The sequence below is a fragment of the Gopherus evgoodei genome, chromosome 23 (genome assembly GCF_007399415.2).
Source record: "Gopherus evgoodei ecotype Sinaloan lineage chromosome 23, rGopEvg1_v1.p, whole genome shotgun sequence".
In the NCBI taxonomy this organism is placed as follows: domain Eukaryota; kingdom Metazoa; phylum Chordata; order Testudines; family Testudinidae; genus Gopherus; species Gopherus evgoodei.
In genome coordinates, this window is record NC_044344.1 from 14041482 (window position 1) to 14061245 (window position 19764).

A 19764-nucleotide genomic window follows, 5' to 3' on the forward strand; every position below is an offset into this window, starting at 1 on the left:
ATAAGTTCTTCCAATGGTTAATTACTCTCACTATGAAAAATTTACCCCTTATTTCCAGTCTGAATTTCTCCAGCTTCAACTTCCAGCCATTGGACCGTGTTATACCTTTGCCTGCTAGATTGAGGAGCCCCATAACCTTCTCTTTGTTAAGCTGAATAGATTGAGCTCCTTGAGTTGTTACTATAATGCAGGTTTTCTAACTCTTAATCGTTCTCATGGCTCTTCTCTGAACCCTCTTCAATTTATCAGCATCCTTCTTGAATTGTGAACACCAGAACTGGACACAGGATTCCAGCAGTGGTCACACTAGTGCCAAATACAGAGGTAAAATAACCTCTCTACTCCTACTGGAGGTTTCCCTCTTTATGTATTATGATAAACCCAGGCCATTTGGGAACAGCAGAGAAGTAGAAGGAAGATATACTGGACAAGCAGTTTTCTGTTCCCTGAGTGACCAGAGCAGGGGCTGCTCCACGCTAATGAGAACACCTGACTCCAATTAATCTGCTAAGAGTCAGGTGAGGCTGTTAAGCACCTGATTCTAATTAAGGCCCCTCTGATGCTATAAAAGGACTCACTCTAGTCAGCTGAAGGAAGCCAGGGAGCCAGAGGAGAGGAAGTGCGTCTGAGGGACTGGGAAGAAGAGGTGTTCAAGAAACCGAGAGTGAGTGGGCAAACTGCTGGAGGACTGAGAAGTACAAACGTTATCAGACATCAGGAGGAAGGTCCGATGGTGAGGGCAAAGAAGGTGTTGGAAAGAGGCCACGGGGAAGTAGCCCAGGTAGTTGTAGCTGTCGCGCAACTGTACCAGGAGGCACTCTAGACAGCTACAGTCCACAGGGCCCTGGGCTGGAACCCAGAGTAGAAGGTGGGCCCGGGTTCCCCCCAATCCTCCCAACTCCTGATCAAACGCAGGAGGAATTGACCTGGACTGTGGCTTCTACCAGAGGGGAAGGTCTCTGCGCTGTTTCCCTACCCACAGGGTGAATCTGTGAGGCGAGCAAATCCGCCAATAAGCGCAGGACCCACCAAGGTAGAGGAGGAACTTTGTCACAGTATCTAAGGATCGCATTAGCCCCTTGGGCCACAGCATCACACTGGGAGCTCTCATTTAGCTCATGTTCCGCTATGACCCCCAAATCTTTTTAGAGTCGCCACTTCCTAGGATAGAGTCCCCATTGTGGAAGTATGGCTTACATTCTTTGTTCCTAGAGGTATACATTCACATTTACCCATATTAAAATGCATATCGTTTGCAGGAACCCAGGTGATCCAGATTGCTCTTGTCCTCTTCATTATTTACCACTCCCCCAACTTTTTTCATCTGCAAACTTCATCAGTGATGGTTTTGTGTTCTTTCTGATCATTGATAAAAATGTGAAATAGCATAGGGCCAAGAACTGAACCCTGGGGTACCCCACGAGAAATACTCTCGCTCAGTGGCAATTCTATGTTTACAATTATATTTTGAGACCTATGAGCCAGTTTTTAATCCATTTAACTTAAGCAGTTATGTAAATTTACTCCCATGACTAATCAATTGGACTACTTATGTTCTTGAAGTTAAGCTTACACATAAATGTTTGCAGCTTCAAATGCTGAACATGTATTTTTGTTTAGAACTTTAGTGGTATAAAATGTCACTGCAAAACAACATTTCTTCAGTACCAGCAATGAAAGTTATTTAGACTTTCAATGGGGAGAGGGATAGCTCAGTGGTTTGAGCATTGGCCTGTTAAACCCAGGGTTGTGAGCTCAATCCTTGAGGGGGCCATTTGGGGATTGGTCCTGCTTTGAGCAGGGGGGTGGACTTAGATCATCTCCTAAGGTCCCTTCCAACCCTAAGAACCTATGATTCAACCATAATTTTTAATAATTTTATACACATAGACCAAAATTTTCAAAAACAGAGGTGCCTATAGTTAGGCACCTAGGGATGGGATTTTCAAAAGTAGCTCAACTCCCATTGAGTTCCAGCTACACACCCTAATGAAGAAGTATAGCCTGGTTGAAGCTTTTCAGCTTTCCCGTCTTGTGGAAGTTTATTCAGTATATTGGCAGATGATATTGGTTGCAAATACAGCACAGGATATGTATTGATTAATGATGTGTTTGGGTTTGTGCTGATCTCTCGGTAAGGCAGTCAGTCAGGCCCTGGACTTGTTTTTTACAGCATAACTAAGACTTTTTAATTTCGTTTTTTACCCAAAACATTTCCCAGGCTTTACAAAAGCTAATGCTAATTTTACTAGCTTTACTAGTTTTCACCTGAATTTTGGATCACTCCTGTATATGAAAATTGTCACTATGTTGAGCAAATCCAATCTACTACTGTGTTGCTGTTAATTATAAAGTAGTCTAAGTGTAAATGCAAGTCTGTCAAAGTAATGTAGTGGAAGATACGTATACACACGAATGTGTGTGCATTTGTATACGTACTGTTAATGTATAGTTAATTATTTGTACTTCCTATCTCATAATATTAAGCCTGAAATTTACCCAGAAAACTGTGAATTTTAATTTTTTTCCACTGATTTTTCACCCATTTTTAATCTTTATTATAAACACTGATAAATTCCCATGGTATTTTAAACAAAATAAAAACAGAAATGAGGGGCCTTGAACATAGCTGAGCATTTTAAATCTGAAATTTCCTAATAGACAAAAATCTCTGTAAAATCTGAAACTCTACTAACAATTAGGAAACTAATCAAGTCTAAAAGACCCACATTAGTAATGTAAGACTATAAATGGGATAAAGTAAAGAACTAGTCAGATCTGATTTAAGTTTAAAAATCTATTTAATTTAAAAAATGCTTTGCATCTACCCCACATCTTGAGGTGCGGTGCGTGTGTGTCTCCCCCACCTGAAGTAGTCCAATGGAACATTTTATTGTTGCTTTTAACATCCCTTTTTGAAGATGTTCGAGATGCTCTTCTAGCTAAATGATCTGATTGGCTGAAATTTTTTGTAGTATGTGCCAACTCAGTTGTTTGAGGGTTCTCTGAATCTCCTTCTAGAATCTTGTAGCAGTGAAGTCCTTCCACTTTTCCTTATGCAAAGGGCACTGTATGACCACGTTTGCTCCTGGCTTTTATTTTTCCAATTTTGTTGAAAACAAAAGAATAGAAATATTGTATTGTTGGGAAAGGTCTTTCTTCTTTGGTGGTCAAGTAAATACACATTTTAGAGTGTAATCTCTGAGCCTATTTTTGTTGAAAATTGCTATTTTTTAACGTTTGTGGGGCTTTAGAAAGACCGTGTATGGATTAATGTAATAGTACTAACTTGTTCGCTAGGATTTTTCAACTAAAATAGTGGAATTGAACATTTTTTGCTTTCTTACCTTTTTAACCATAAAAGCACAATGTGAATATTTCAGACAACGATTTTGAGTAGAAACAGAATGAATGTTCGAGGGGACAGGAACTCTTGCAGGATGTATGTACACTGTGGAGGTTTTTCAGAATTTAATTTTCCTCACCGTTATTCGAATTTAAGCTTTTAAATTCCTATGTTTTTCTCTCACAGACACTTACGCACTCTGTTTCAGCTTTTGGCAACAATCTAACATACAAGGACAGAGGAAATCGATTTTCTAAAATAGTAAAGATTGTACTTCATTCAATTACAGGCAGGCAAAGAACCAATTAAAAATTCAAATAGGATAACATTTGAGATTTTTATAAAGGGGCAGATTTCTTTTTGTTGTGGTATGTGAAAAGAATTCTCAGGAGTGAACACAAATTATAGGAGTGAATCTGTTATCCCTGTAGACCCTACCACTAAGTTCCCAATGCCACAAGTATTAAAAGATGGCTGTTCTCAGTTTAGTTTAGTTTTATTGCATCAGTCTCTCATCACTTTGATAATAGTTAATGCAGTCCTTGGAATGCAGGGAGACAGAGTAGCCAAAGATAATGTTTTCACCCCTCATTGCCTATCATCAGTGCAAATACAGCACCTTTACCCAGAAGCTGAAGGTCATTTCAATGCTGGAGAAAACTGCAGCTTATCCAACTATGCTTTTGAAAGCAAGCCCAAACTGTAAGTGGAAAATATTGAAGGGAGCATGGGATTATAGAAATGTAGTGCTCTGGTTCTACTTTATAGTTTTAATATTCTATCAGTGACTTTTTGATCATTTTTGAAAGGTTAAATTGTTGGTGACTTAATTTTATGGAGTTACTTGTCAGACTTTATTCTCCATGCAAATGGTCAGTTGTGGAATAATATCATGTTAGAATTCTTGAAACTATCAGCAAGGAAAGCCCATGGGCAGAAGATTGCAGCAGAATTTACATACAGTCCTAAAAATACATTCTTAGAGCCCTGTGGATATGTGCGGACCATTTTTGCGGATTGCAGATCAGATGCAGATACAAAATTTGTATCCACACAGGGCTCTCCATATATCATCTTATATCCTTGTCCCCATTCTTGAGGATCTGTCAGACACCATCCAAGTACCAATGTAGACACAAGAACGAATGGGTATAAACTGGACACTAGGAAGTTTAGACTTGAAATTAGACGAAGGTTTCTAACCATTAGAGGAGTGAAGTTCTGGAACAGCCTTCCAAGGGGAGTAGTGGGGGCAAAAGACATATTTGGCTTTAAGATTAAGCTTGATAAGTTTATGGAAGGGATGGTATGATGGGAGAGCCTAATTTTGGCAATTGATCTTTGATTATCGCCAGATAAGTATGCCCAGTGGTTGGTGATGGGATGTTGGATGGGATGGGATATGAGTTACTGCAGAGAATTCTTTCCTGAGTACTGGCTGGTGAGTCTTGCCCACATGCTCAGGGTTTAGCTGATCGCCATATTTGGGGTCGGGAAGGAATTTTCCTCCAGGGCAGATTGGCAGAGGCCCTGGAGGTTTTTTCGCCTTCCCCTGCAGCGTGGGGCATGGGTCACTTGCTGGTGGATTCTCTGCAGCTTGAGGTCTTCAAACCACAATTTGAAGACTTCAGTAACTCAGGCATAGGTTAGGGGTTTGTTATAGTAGTGGATAGGTAGGGTTCTGTGGCCTCCTTTGTGCAGGGGGTCGGACTAGATGATCACATTGGTCCCTTCTGACCCTAGAATCTATGAATCTATCTATAAGTTATCTAGTTGATGAGTATGGGTACACCTTTAGGAGTCTGTAGCTCCAAAGAGTATGTCTACACTGCCCCTGGGAGCATGCCTCCTAGCCTGGGTAAACAGACTCCTGGTAGCTCAGCTTAAGCTCATGTGCTAAAAATAGCTGCATGGATGTTGAAGTGCCAGCAGAGGCTTGGGCTAGCTACCTGAGGTATCTAAAGGGTGTCATCAGGAGGAGGGAGAAAACTTGTTCACCTTAGCCTCCAATGATAGAACAAGAAGCAATGGGCTTAAACTGCAGCAAGGGAGATTTAGGCTGGACATTAGGAAAAAGTTCCTAACTATCAGGGTAGTTAAACACTGGAATAGATTGCCTAGGGAAGTTGTGGAATCTCCATCTCTGGAGATATTTAAGAGTAGGTTAGATAAATGTCTATCAGGGATGGTCTAGACAGTATTTGGTCCTGCCGTGAGGGCAGGGGACTGGACTCGATGACCTCTCGAGGTCCCTTCCAGTTCCAGAGTCTATGAGTCTATGAGTCTAAGGGAGCGGATAATTCTAGCTTGGGTGGCTACCCCAAGCCTCTGCTGATGCTGCTATGTTTGCACTAGCTTGAGTCAAGCTAGCATAAGTCTGGCTACCCTGGCTGCAAGGCATGCTCCCAACGGCATTGTAGACATAGCCAAAGTAACCAACAGCAGCAGGTTGAACCAACACAGAGCTTTTACCACAGGCAAGACAAACTTTTACCAGTGCAGTTACTGAAAGCGTGATTGAAACTTGGTTTGCAGAACCTGTCATGTTTCTGTTGAATACAGATGTGTCCTGTCTGCACCATTACTGAAAGCATGACTGATATTTTGCAAACCAGGTTTTAATCATGTTTTTAATAATTGTAATGAAAACAGCTTTAACCGATCTATTTTAGGGGTCCTGCCAAGTCAGCTGTACCAGCACTGTAATTAGAACTGGTTGGGAATTTTTTTGACAAAACATTTTTCACCTGAGAATGCCAAGTTGTTAAAACTGAACCTGTTTGTTGGGAAAAGATAGGTTTTGACAAATTTCTCATTTCAAAAACTTTTTTTGAGGAAATTTTTTTTGGAAAAAATTAAAGGTAAAAAATTAAATTTTTCAGTTGACCCAAATACCCACCACACCCCCCTCCATTTTTAAAATGTTCAATACATGAACATGTTCGGAATCTCCACACTTTTCCCAGGATGGGAAAACTCTTTCCCATTCAGCTCTAGTTGGAATTAGCAGTGATTTGTAAATTTTCTCCATTGTAGACATGGCCAAGCTGTTTCCAGCTCCAGCTGAGCGGTGGTGGGAAACCCTTTGCTTACCACCATTTTCAGGAAATTGACCCATTGTGAGCTTGGTGGAGCAGCAATACTGCTTCCTAGTGGCAAAAGTGTTGATTAATATGAGGCATATCTGTCCCGTAACAAGCCTGAGAATTGAACCAAAGTGCAGGAAGTTTTTACTGGACTTTAGACATTTTTGTCATGGTAAAAGTTACCCATACCTCAATTGTGTTGAGATGTATGATGTGAATAATTGTAAAATATTCAATGTGAAAGCAGTGCTAGGCGGGATAAATGGTTTTAAACACCATTATATTTCTAATGGTGATAAAACATGTCTGCTGACATGTTTTGTGTGAGTCAGTTCATTTAAAGGAACCAACGGCAGTTTTCACTGTTGCCTAACTTGTCTAACTTGTAAATTGAAAGTTAAATTTAAGAAGTCAGTGCAGTGGATTAGCTAAGAAACCCATCAGCTGGAAGTGTGAAATGGATTCTTAGTTAACTTGTTGTAACTGTCTTGATGGTCACTACTTTTGCCTCATTGAATAATAAAGTGGAATCCATCAGTGGGATATTGCCTTTCTGTTTGTTGTTTGTATTTAGAATCTCATTCTTCACAGTTTTTTACTTACTGATGTTATGGAATACACATGATTATAATTCTGCCTCTGCAGTCCCAGTTAATGCCAGTCCTGGAGACTGATACCATAACAGGAGCTGTTAATATGTGAATTGCTCGCTAGTGATACTAATTATCTTTATCACACTGTAACTGTTTTATTTTTAATTGTAAGCCATCACAGCTACTTCCAAGAAGATGATTGGAAAATATCCCCTGGACATGCTGTTTGGGAGAAACACTTAGATGAAAACGTTTAACAGTTTGAGAGGGAGCCAGTTCCAGGGAGAATGGTGAAGAAGGGAAGCAGAGGAAGACAAATAATGCTTTTTAAAAATAGCATTTCTGTTTGTCGCACAGTCCATGGAAAGATGAGCTGCATTTTGACCATGTTATCACGTAGACTGGGATAATCCCTGAATTTGCCTTCTGTGCATTTTCCCACCCCATGGTTTGGTCCTGTACGACTTTGATTCTTGTGTTTGCATCCAGGTTAGAATTACCAGGTTTATAATCATTAGGGCTCTCTTAAGCCCACAGAAGTGATTATTTTATTAGAGAAGTATGTTTGGTATGACTTTTAACTTGAACAACTGCACGTGATAATTAAACAAGTAATATTCAAGTATCAGGGGGTAGCCATGTTAGTCTGTATCCACAAAAACAACAAGGAGTCTGGTGGCACCTTAAAGACTAACAGATTTATTTGGGCATAAGCTTTCAGGAGCAAAACACCACTTCTTCAGATGCATCCTCCTTGTTAGAAATAATGTTCCTGCATCTGCTGGTGTTTTTTCCTTTCTTGCCAGAACATGAACTGTAGAAAGGTTATGTTAGATTAATTCTTTAAACCTTTTTAGGACCGAATGGGGCTAGATTTCAGTCCAGGATTTCTGTTTGCAACATTGACATTTCCTGCTTCTCTCACTCCTTGTCCATATTCCCTCAACCCTGTTTTGGAGTGACTACCTTGCAAGATAATAGAATTCAGCCTCCAAAGCCGTTAAATCTTTAGGATCACTTCTGAAATGGGGGTCACTTAGGTTGGGTTTTTTTGAAACATGGGACTGCACTAAGAGTGCGACGAATATTTTATATATACCACTGAACATTCTACAGATGGTAATAATTTTCAGTCCGCATTGACTGGGTTAGAACAGACAACTTGTTATAGAAGCAAAGGGCTCCATATCCATATGCCCTAACTACACACTTGATAATCAAGGAGTGATAAGTACAGAACTATTGTATGTCTCCTGTTTCTTATACATCAGGCGTAAGAAACCATTTCTCAGGCTGCAGTGACGGATCCCTGTCCAGGCTGACAATTTCAGAACCAAGGAGGCTCCCCTAATCTAGTATGTGAGCTACAGGATTCTCTATGTTCCCCAAAAGAAACAGGATACATCACTGCAGTCAGAGGACTAGTTTCCTGTATTGTTAAAGATAAAAAGATTTTCATTTTCTACTGCTGAACAGTTGTATATAAAAATGAATTATAAAAATCTTTCTAACTAGTTTACCCTTCCTTTAACTCTCCATAAACCCATTATTCCCACATGTATTGCTGTTTGGTGTCAGCACACAGAACGCTGTAATGATCTTAGAATCATAGAATATCAGGGTTGGAAGGGGCCTCAGGAAGTATCTAGTCCAACCTCCTGCTCAAAGCAGGACCTAATCCCCAACCAAATCATCCCACCCAGGGCTTTGTCAAGCCTGACCTTAAAAACCTCGAAGGAAGGAGATTCCACCACCGTCTCCCTAGGGAACCCATTCCACTGCTTCACCACCCTCTTAGTGAAAAAGATTTTCCTAATATCCGAGCGAAACAGTTTATACTGGGGCTTAGGTAAGTTTCACTGATTCTCAGAGGATGTGAATATTTCAAACCACTGAGAAATAGTTAGGCTGACCTAAGTCTTAGGTGTAGACCTCAGGTCCCATAAGAATGCTCTGAAGAACACTCTTTAAAAAAGGGAAGAAGGAGGATCGGGGGAACTACAGACCAGTCAGCATCACCTCAGTGCCTGGAAAAATCATGGAACAGAAATCAAGAAATCAATTTTAAAGCACTTTGAGGAGAGAAAAGTGATGAGGAATAGTCAGCATGGATTCACCAAGGACAAGTCATGCCTGACTAACCTAATTGCCTTCTAGGAGGAGATAACTGGCTCTGTGGATGAGGGAAAAGCAGTGGACATGTTATTCCTTGACTTTAGCAAAGCTTTTGATCACTTGGGAAGATCACTTGGGAAGCAAAGCTGGCTGCCTCCCATACAAAGTGCAGCTCTCTTCCCCCACGCACCCACCCACCCCCAATTGAGGAAAGAGGCTCTCCTACAGAGGTCACTCTTTCATCACTTTGCATTACCAAAGTGAAACTCCTTCGTGCTTGCAGTACTCTGGCACATCTGGTGGAGAACTAGAGAGCTCTCTTTGGGTTTCTTTTGGGTTTCTCTGTTGAGAAATTAGATCTTTGCTTTTCTTTAACAAAAGAAATCAGGAAGCCAAGCCACCTCCTTGAATTGAAACTCAAAGATTACAAAATTGTAATTGTGAACAAGAGCAAGTCTTGATTCTCATTTGAATCAGTGAAAATATAAATAATACAAGAAATTACCTGGTGTGGTGCAGAGAACTCAGGCTAGAAAAGATTGCTCACTATGGAGGTATAAACAATTGTAGCTGAGAACATAATAGACCTACCTTTATTCCATTACAGAGCCAACAAAGCAACAATGTTGTCTTTAATGCATTGGCATTTTTATATATTTTTCAAGCATTTGAAGAAAACCTTCCAAAATGAAAATGCCCTTTAGAAAGTGTTGATTAAAACAAATCAAGAAAACCCCACCTTATGCATGAGGCTGTTTAATCTACGTGAACATGCTGAAGCTAAGGAAAGAAATAAGGTATTGATTGCTTATGTCCAGAAAAGGGCGTTAATTTTAAGAGAAGCAAAATCATGATCTTCCTGTGAAACAAGCCAGTGTACTTTCCTATCTGGGCATCTCTGTGTGTTACAGCTGGGCTTATTGTTCAGTGTGACTGTTAAAAACTACATGTACAGCACACACAGGATGGAATTTATGGTGCTCTTTGATTTGTTACTGTTCCGTACAGCCTTGCAAGACCTGGGCATGCTTCCCAGTCCCAGCAAACAGTTGCTGAAATTGTTACAGAGGGAGCATAGAAACTGCAATAGTGAATCAGACCCATGGTCCATCTAGTTCAATATTCTGACTCCAACAGTGGCCAGCACCAGATGGACCAGGGAAAGGTGCAAGAAACCACCTAATCCCTATTAGTTTGTCTTAAACCCTGAGGTATGAGGTTTTAATATCCTCCTGAAGTTAATGTTAGCATTAATTATTATAATTCTGGATGTCCTTGTTATCCATATAAGTGCCCAGTCCCTGGTATAACCTTGCTAAATTCTTTGCCTCAATAATGTCCCATGGTAATGAGCTGCACAGTTTATACGTTATAGCTGGCTGTATTTTAAAGAAGCCTTATTGAGGTTGCAGGAACAAACCATCCCGACGTGTAGGAAAAATAGTAAATATGGCAGGTGAGCAGCTTGGCTTAACAGTGAAATCCTTGCTGATCTTAAACACAAAAAAGACCCTTACAAGAAGTGGAAGACTGGATAGATGACCAGGGAGGAGTATAAAAATATTACTCAGGCATACAGAACTGAAATCAGGAAGGCCAAATCACACTTGGAGTTGCAGCTAGCAAGAGATGTTAAAAGTAACAAGAAGGATTTCTTCAGGTATGTTAGCAACAGGAAGAAAGTCAAGGAAAGTGTGGGCCCCTTACTGAATGAGGGAGGCAACCTAGTGACAGAGGATGTGGAAAAAGCTAATGTACTCAATGCTTTTTTTTGCCTCTGTCTTCACAAACAAGATCAGCTCCCAGACTGCTGCACTGGCAGCGCAGCATGGGAAGGGGGTGACCAGTGCTCTGTGGAGAAAGAAGTGGTTCAGGACTATTTAGAAAAGCTGGACGAGCACAAGTCCATGGGGCCGGATGCCTTGCATCCGAGGGTGTTAAAGGAGTTGGCGGATGTGATTTCAGAGCCATTGGCCATTATCTTTGAAAACTCCTGGCAATGGGGGGAGGTCCTGAATGACTGGAAAAAGGCCATCTGGTAGTGCCCATCTTTGTAAAAGGGAAGGAGGAGGATCCGGGGACCTACAGGCCAGTCAGCCTCACCTCAGTCCCTGGAAAAATCAATCATGGAGCAGGTCCTCAAGGAATCAATTCTGAAGCACTTAGAGGAGAGGAAGGTGATGAGGAACAGTCAGCTTGGATTCACCAAGGGCAAGTCATGCCTGACTAACCAAATTGCCTTCTAGGAGGAGATAACTGGCTCTGTGGATGAGGGAAAAGTGGTGGGTGTGTTGTTCCTTGACTTTAGCAAAGCTTTTGATACTGTGTCCCACAGTATTCTTGCCAGCAAGTTAAAGTAGTATGGGCTGGATGAATGGACTATAAAGTGGATAGAAAGCTGGCTAGATTGTCGGGCTCAACAGGTAGTGATCAATGGCACCATGTCTAGTTGGCAGCCAGTATCAAGCAGAGTGCCCCAAGTGTCGGTCCTGGGGCTGGTTTTGTTCAATATCTTCATTAATGATCTGGAGGACGGTGTGGGCTGCACCCTCAGCAAGTTTGCAGATGACAGTAAAGTGGGAGGAGTGGTAGATACACTGGAACGTAGGGATAGGATACAGAGGAACCTAGACAAATTAGAGGATTGGACCAAAAGAAATCGGATGAGGTTCATTAAGGACAAGTCTTCTACTTAGGACGGAAGAATCCTATGCACTGCTACAGACTAGGGACCGAATGGCTAGGAAGCAGTTCTGCAGAAAAGGACCTAGGGGTTCCAGTGGATGAGAAGCTGGGTATGAGTCAACAGTGTGCCCTTGTTGCCAAGAAGGCTAATGGCATTTTGGGACATATAAGTAAGAGCATTACTATCAGATCAAGGGACATGATTATTCCCCTCCATTTGGCATTGGTGAGGCTTCATCTGGAGCAGTGTGTCCAGTTTTGGGCTCCACACTACAAGAAGGATGTGGGAAAACTGGAAAGAGTTGAGCAGAGGGCAACAAAAATGATTATGGGGCTGGAACACATGATTTATGAGGAGAGGCTGAGGGAACTGGGATTGTTTAGTCTGCAGAAGAGAAGAATGAGAGGGGATTTGATAGCTGCTTTCAACTACCTGAAAGGGGGTTCCAAAGAGGATGGATCTAGACTGTTCTCAGTGGTAGCAGATGACAGAACAAGGAGTAATGGTCTCAAGTTGCAGTGGGGGAGATTTTGGTTGGATATTAAAAAAAAAAAAAATTTTCACTAGGAGGTTGGTGAAGCCATGGAATGGGTTCCCTAGGGAGATGGTGGAATCTTCTTCCTTAGATGTTTTTAAGGTCCAGCTTGACAAAGCCCTGGCTGGGATGATTTAGTTGGGAATTGGTCCTGCTTTGAGCAGGGGGTTGGACTAGATACCTCCTGAGGTCCCTTCCAACCCTGATATTCTATGATTCTATGAAAAATCTTCCTTTGTATTTTCCAGTTCCATTCAGTGAAAGTTCAGTGAATGTCCCCTTGAACTTGTGTTACAGGATGCATAGAGCAGGAGCACCCTAGACCAGGGGTTGGCAGCGTGTGCCGAGTCTTCATTTATTCATTCTAATGGAAGATTTCACGTGACAGTAATACATTTTAACGTTTTCAGAAGGTCTCTTTTGATAAGTCTATAATATATAACTAAACTATTGTGGGATGTATGGTGAATAAGGTTTTTTAAATGTTTAAGAAGCTTCATTTAAAATTAAATTGAAATGCAGAGCCCCCCGGACTGGTGGCCAGGACCTGGGCAGTGTGAGTGCCACTGAAAATCAGCTCAGGTGTCTCCTTTGGCACGCGTGCCATAGGTTGCCCACCCCTGCCCTAGACCATTTAGTATTATATATCCTTTTTATGTGCCCTTTTATTCATCTCCTTTCTGAAGAAAATAATCCCAATTTTTTTTCAATCTTTTCATGTCAGAATTTTTCCAGTCCTAGAAATTTGTTACCTTCTCTGAATATTCTGTAACATCCTTTTTTGAGATGGAATGACCAATACTACACATAATAACCAGATGAGGCTGCACCAGTGATTTATATGGCATATTTCCCAGGTTGTCTTCCACCCCATTCCAAATGTATCCAAACACCTTGTTTGCTTTAGAATGCAGCTGTGCATTGAGCCAAAGTCTTCTGAGAGTGTCCAAAATTGAGCTCAGGTCAATTTTTTCTGAGTAGATAGTTAATTTAGAACCCTGTAAACTGTATAAGTATTCTCATATTTTCCCTCCAGTATGCATTACTTTGCATTTAACTTTGTTTGCTATTGTGCTCCCTGTTCATCTAGCTTGGTTCTGCCCCTCTGAAGTTCATCAGTCTTCTCTGGACTTTGTTAACCTAAGTAACATTGTCATCTACAAATCTTGCTACCTCACTGCCCAGGCCCTTTTCCAGATTCTTAATAAAAGTGTTCAACACCAAACCTAATATGCGAACTTGAGGCATTCATCCTGCTATTCATCTTTGGCCATGATGTTATCCATGACCAGGATGGTGATAGTGACTGTGAAATGCTCACGGAGATTAGAGAGGCTATAAAAAGAAAAACTCAGTAATAATGGGGGATTTCAACTATCCCCACATTGACTGGGTACATGTCATCTCAGGACGGGATGCAGAAACAAAGTTTATTGACACCTTAAATGACTGCTTCTTGGAGCAGCTAGTCCTGGAACCCACAAGGGTAGAAGCAATTCTTGATTTAGGCCTAAGCAGAGCACAGAAACTGGTCCAACAGGTGAATATACCTGAACCGCTTGGTAATAGTGACCATAATATAATTAGATTTAACATCCTTCTGGCAGGGAAAACAGCACAGCAGCCCAACATGGTATCTTTTAATTTCCAAAAGGGAAACTACACAAAAATGAGGGAGGTAGTTAAACAGGAATGAAAAGGTACAGCACCAGAAGTGAAATCCCTGCAAGCTGCGTGGAAACTTTTGAAAGACACCATAATAGAGGCTCAGCATAAATATATACCCCAAATTTAAAAAACATAAGTAACCTCAACCAGGGATCTGTTTATATCCCAATCAAACAGGAAATGCACCACATATTGCTCCAGAGGAGCCTTCAGTTGCCCCTCCCAGGTTGACACTTTGCTTCTTCCTTTACTAGACCAGTTCAGTTATGCCTTTCCTCCACTCTCACTCCTGCCAGGAGTTCAACACTAAATCCGGCAGGACAGAGCGCAGGTCATACTGATCTCCCGTTTCTGGTCCAGATAGTTTTGGTTTCCCAATCTCCTATGCACGTCGTCCCAGCCACCAATCATACTCCCAATGTTTCCAGAGCTTCTGACCAGCTCTTGGAACAGCAAGATCAAGGATCCTGATGTGCGTCTGCTTCAATTCAGGCCTTGGTATGTGGATGGGCATTGACCTTAGAAAGTTCGTGTTCCACAGCTGTGCGAGACATGCTTTCATCGTAGACAGGACTCTACTAGATGTCACCTAGGTAAATGGAAGTGCTTTTCTTCTTGGGCACATCAAAGAGGCATTCTCCCAGAAACTGCAGATATTCCTCTCATCTTGGACTATATCCTCTCTTTGAAGACATCAGGCTTGTCCATCAGGTCCTTGCAAGTCCAGTTGGTGGCAATCAGTGCATACCATCCATGTTCTCAGGGCTACTTGTTCTTCACACATCCACTGGCCAATAGATTCTGGAAAGGCCTAATCAGGACCTTCCTGCCTATTCAGAAGCCTAGTCCCCAGTGTATTTAAACCTTGTACCTGCAAAGAACAAAACCAATCAGGAAATCTCCAAGACTATCCATTTCTGTAGCAGAAAGAATCAGGCGGCACATCAGCTATACCCAGAGAATCTCCAAATGGATCTCTGGCTTCATTCTGCTCTATCAACTATTGAACCTTACCTTCCCTCCCCATGGTGTAAGAGCTCATTCCACCATAGCACAAGCAACAGCTATCACATCATTTCAGGAGGTACCCCTACTTGACATCTACAAAGCAGCCACATGGGGCTCCATTCATGTCAGACATTATGCCCTGCTGCAGGATTCCTCTGCTAATGCCTCCTCCTTCAGAACGATGGTCCTCTGCTCAGCTCTACCCTGTACATCCTCACATCTTCATCCTACTTAGGTACTGCTTGTCAGTCACCCACAGTGGAGTACGGTAGGGACCATCACTCAAAGAAGTTACTGACCTGTAACTGGAGGTTCTTTGAAGATGTATGGTTCCTCTCTGTATTCCCATTCCCATACCCACTACCCACCTTCTTTCCCCTCTGCTTTCACTCTTATCCGATTCGTGGTAGAGAAGGAACTGGAAAGGGGGACAATCTGCGCAGCTCTTTATCCCCTTGTACAGAGACACGAGGTGAACCAGGGTGCATGCACAGACCAACAAACACTACTTTCACATTCTCTGGCTCTGGATACATGGTGCATGTGCATAACCCACAGGGACAGCAAACAGATCAAAGCAGATTACTGAGCAAATAAAACAAAGCACACAAACTAGGCTTAATATATTTTAAAAAATTGGCTAAAAGTAGTAATTTCTCACCCTAAATGTTTTATGCAGGTTGCAGAGTTTCTTGAAGGTAAAATGCACTGCTTGCAACTTAAATCTCCAGGTATACCCTTCACAGGCTGACCTTTTTCAGCCTGGTCCCAGTCCTTCTCCCCGGATCAGTTTTAGGTGTTTTCAGCAGTCATCCTGGGCAGGGATCTAGTGAAGAACCAGCAACAGTGATTAACTCACTCTCCAGCCTTAAATAGAATTTATATATGGCATGAATCTTTTGTTTCCCAGTCTGACTCCCAACCCCCTCTTAATGGAAAAACTGAAAGCCCAAGGTGGGGCTCTAGTACCAGGTGACATGCTCACATGACCTTGCAGTGTCAAAGCAACCATGAGACAAGGTTTATTGTAATGTACACAGGAAGGAGCTCCAGGAAGATGAGAGATTAGCATCTTCAAAGACCCATTCCATTGTCTTTCCTAATGGCCCATTGAGGCTGATTGCTTACTGTCTGGTGAGTGTTTCCCAGATGCAAACACTTTTTTGCAATTGATAGAGTTTATATTCCTAACTTCAGGTACAGCAATGATACATGCATACAAATAGGATAATCATATTCAGTAAATCATAACCTTCCCAATGATATTTTGCAAGATCCATCTTGCATCAAATACAACTTAGTTATGCCATATTCATATAAGAATATTTCTATGAAGAATATGAATGTGCTGTGACACTCCCTTTATCAACCCGTTCTTTCAGCCACTATTTTACTGACACATTCAAAGAATTTTAACAAATTAGTGAGATGCTGTTTCTGTTTGCAGAAACTGTGCTTGTTGGAAAATCATGATACGATAGGGTCTAAGTGTTTTTATTCTATTTTTAATGATTGTTTTAGCTTTGTATCTGTAACTGGCTTAGTGGCCTTCACTTTCCTAGATCACCCCCAGAACATTTTTATATATAGGTACACTTGCTGTCCTCCAGCCCTCCAGTAGAGTAGCTATTTTTAATGGATAGCAAAAATATGTGAGCTGCTCACTCGAGGTGATTTGTATTGCAATAGCAAGCCCTCTGGCTGACGTAGGAGTTGTCCTGTGCTGGAGGGATACTAATTGGGATCATTTGGTACTTCGCTGGTGATTTAAAGTGAATGCAGAAAAGAGAATCCTGAGAACTAGGGGAACACGTCATTTATGATAGTTTTAAGGAGCTTGCTGCTAAATTACACCTTTTACTTTTAGTGTATTAGATTAGTTGGCCCCTTTTAAGTCTAGTTTCCTGTTGCGGTGATGGCACAGAAACACTAAGTTCCCCTGTTATAGTAACATGCCTGAATTCAGACAAAGTACTAAACTGACTTAAACTGCTGTTCTGTACTAGACAGTAATCCAAGGTTCAGACACTGCTAGATTGGGGATTGGTGCCCTCTTAATTCCATCAGATTTGATGTGGTAAGAAATTCAGTATAGTAACCGACTGGGAGGTGAAGTAAGGTTCAGCAATGATTAGCACAAGGGAAACTTGATGTAGCCACTTCAGAAAAATGCTTTTTATCGTTGTTCTCAAGTCATCCTTCAATATATCATGCATTAAGATCAGCTTCCAGCGGGATCCCCTCATTCTGAGTGTTCAGTCAGGCAGACAATATCCCTACTAAGATAGAATTGTGATGAGTTTACTTAAAATGAATGAACCACCTGTGCATGTCTAAGGATTGTCCTTCTAGTGCAGAGGTGGGCAAACTACAGCCCATGGGCCACATCCGGCCCATGGGACCGTCCTGCCCAGCCCTTGAGCTCCTGGCTGGGGAGGCTAGCCCCTGGCCCCTCCTCTGCCTTCGCCGTCCTCCTCCAGAATGATGCCACTGTGCAGGTAGCGCGGCTGGCTCTGTCTGGGTGGCAAGGCTGTGAGCTCCTGCCACTCTGAGTGGCGTGGTAAGGGGGTGGCAGGGTGTGGGGGTGGATAAGGGGCAGGGAGTCCGGGGGGGGGGGCAGGGAGCACGGGGTGGTTGTATGGGGTGGAGGTTCTGTGGGGGGCCGTCAGGGGACAGGCAACAGGGGGGTTGGATCGAGTTGGGGGGCCTGTCAGGGGTCGGGGGTGTGGATAGGAGTTGGGGAGCAGTCAGGAAGCAGGGGGGTTGGATGGGGTAGGGTCTCAGGCAGTGGTGGATGGGTTGGGAGTTCTGAGGGGGACAGTCGGGGCAGGAAGTGGGAGAGGGCAGATAGGGGGTAGGGACCAGGGTGTTTGAGGAGGCACAGCCTCCCCTACCTGGCCTCCATACAGTTTCACACCCCAATGTGGCCCTCAGGCCAAAAAGTTTGCCCATCCCTGCTCTACTGCCTTGACATGTATCCGGTTAATGTCAGGTCCTGTTGAACCCTTGTTGATAGCCAGTGTGGTTGAAAAGTGATATAATAGTGATGAGTCACAGCAGGAGAATTAATGGTTCTTTACTGAATTCTGAGAATCTCTATAATTGTCTTTATATTTACTGAGTACAATCACTGCATTAAAACATGACTTTTTTTCACTGAATTATATTAAATTATTTGATTTGTAAATTATCACAATAGAGTACGGAATGCATTTCCTATTATCCCCAGATATTACCCAGCTTTATGGTTCATAAAAAACCTGAGGATATGGAGCTACCTGATACCCTTGGAGACTAAAGCAACAATGGTGTTTTAAAGTTGATGAAAATATTTACATGTTATAGCTCCACATCCCAGGTTTGGCATAGAAATTTTGAAGCAAATTTTAAACCTCTTCAGATCACACAGTAATGTTCCCTATTGTTTCTGTTAGGTGCACTTACATATGTAGGAACTTGATACCATGAATTTTGATCCCTTCATGCAACATGAAGTAATTTGTGTGACTTAACATCTGTGGTGATTTGCCTTTTTCCAGGTAAATCGCTTTAATAAGGTGGAGGACCGAGCAATTTTTATCACTGATCGACACCTTTATAAAATGGACCCTATGAAGCAGTACAAGGTGATGAATACCATCCCACTTTACAATGTAAGTATGAGGACTGGAATCCAATGCCTTCAGAGTTCTAATCTCAGGCTCTGACACGCTCCCTCTGATCTTGAACAAGGCGCTTAACTGACTCCGTTTTCTCTCCTGTAAAATTGAAATAATACCTACATTTGCATCACTTATATGTTTAATGTTTATAAAGCACTTTGAAGATGTAAAGCATTTTTTAAATGCTGCTAAATAATGTTGTTCCTTTTAATTCCAATACATAATATGAAGGCCAGAAACCAAACTACTCATTATGTTTTCCTCTTCAGATTGTTTTATTTTTTGTGTACAGTGCACTGCAGGATCGGGGTCCCATAAAATGAGGTTAGAAAGTCACCGCAGCTGTAACTCAGAATGTCCATGCCTTTGTGGGTTTCTCTGACCCTTAACGTTAGAATGCTCGTTGATAAAATGTCTATTAAATAGCAAACAAAGAGAGATACTGAATTGGATTGGAGTATCTGGGCCTCAGGCTAGCAGAGATTTTGCTCATGTTTCAGAGCCGGAGATTATCACTGGTGTAGAAGGGGTGGAAAGAGCTGGCCTCTTTGCTGCTACTTAATTTTCGCAGCCTGAGTTAAACCTACAAAACTACACGGCCTGGTTTGTCTGGTTTGGGAATGTCCCAGCTTTACAGAGTCCCACTGAATGTACGGCTGGGATTTCATCAATAAATCTGGGTATTCCTTTATTGTAAATGACAGTGAAAATGGGGAGTGGGGAATAAATATTTACTGCATATGTAGCCATAGTTAGTAGCTCCCTCTCGCATCCTTTGCATTGGTCCTTTTCTCCCTATCCAGCCCTGCTGCATGCTTTGCTCTTCAACCAGCCAAGAAGTGCACCAGTGTCTCATGAACGCACACCCTAGCTCACTGCCTAATGGGCTAACATCTGCCTGTGTTAGCCACTTGTTCTAATAAGAATAGCTACTGCAATAGAGCATTGTCATGGCATCAGTGCCTCCTCCTTTGAAAGCGGGCCTTGCCTCTAAGTTTATGGAGCAGCTGTGGGGCGTTTTCCTGGGCTAATGTTCTGTTCCGTTCACATTACTTCCTAATTGTA

The 19764-nt window shown here is 42.1% G+C and overlaps 1 protein-coding gene across 1 annotated transcript in view; it reads left to right on the plus strand.

Moving 5' to 3' along the window:
* MYO1D (myosin ID) overlaps positions 1 to 19764 on the plus strand; it is a 341939-nt gene that overhangs the window by 195313 nt on the left and 126862 nt on the right. Inside the window, exon 20 of the mRNA XM_030541463.1 lies at positions 18577 to 18690. Coding sequence (XP_030397323.1) covers positions 18577 to 18690 — 114 coding nt within the window. The remainder of the gene's footprint in view (positions 1 to 18576; positions 18691 to 19764) is intronic.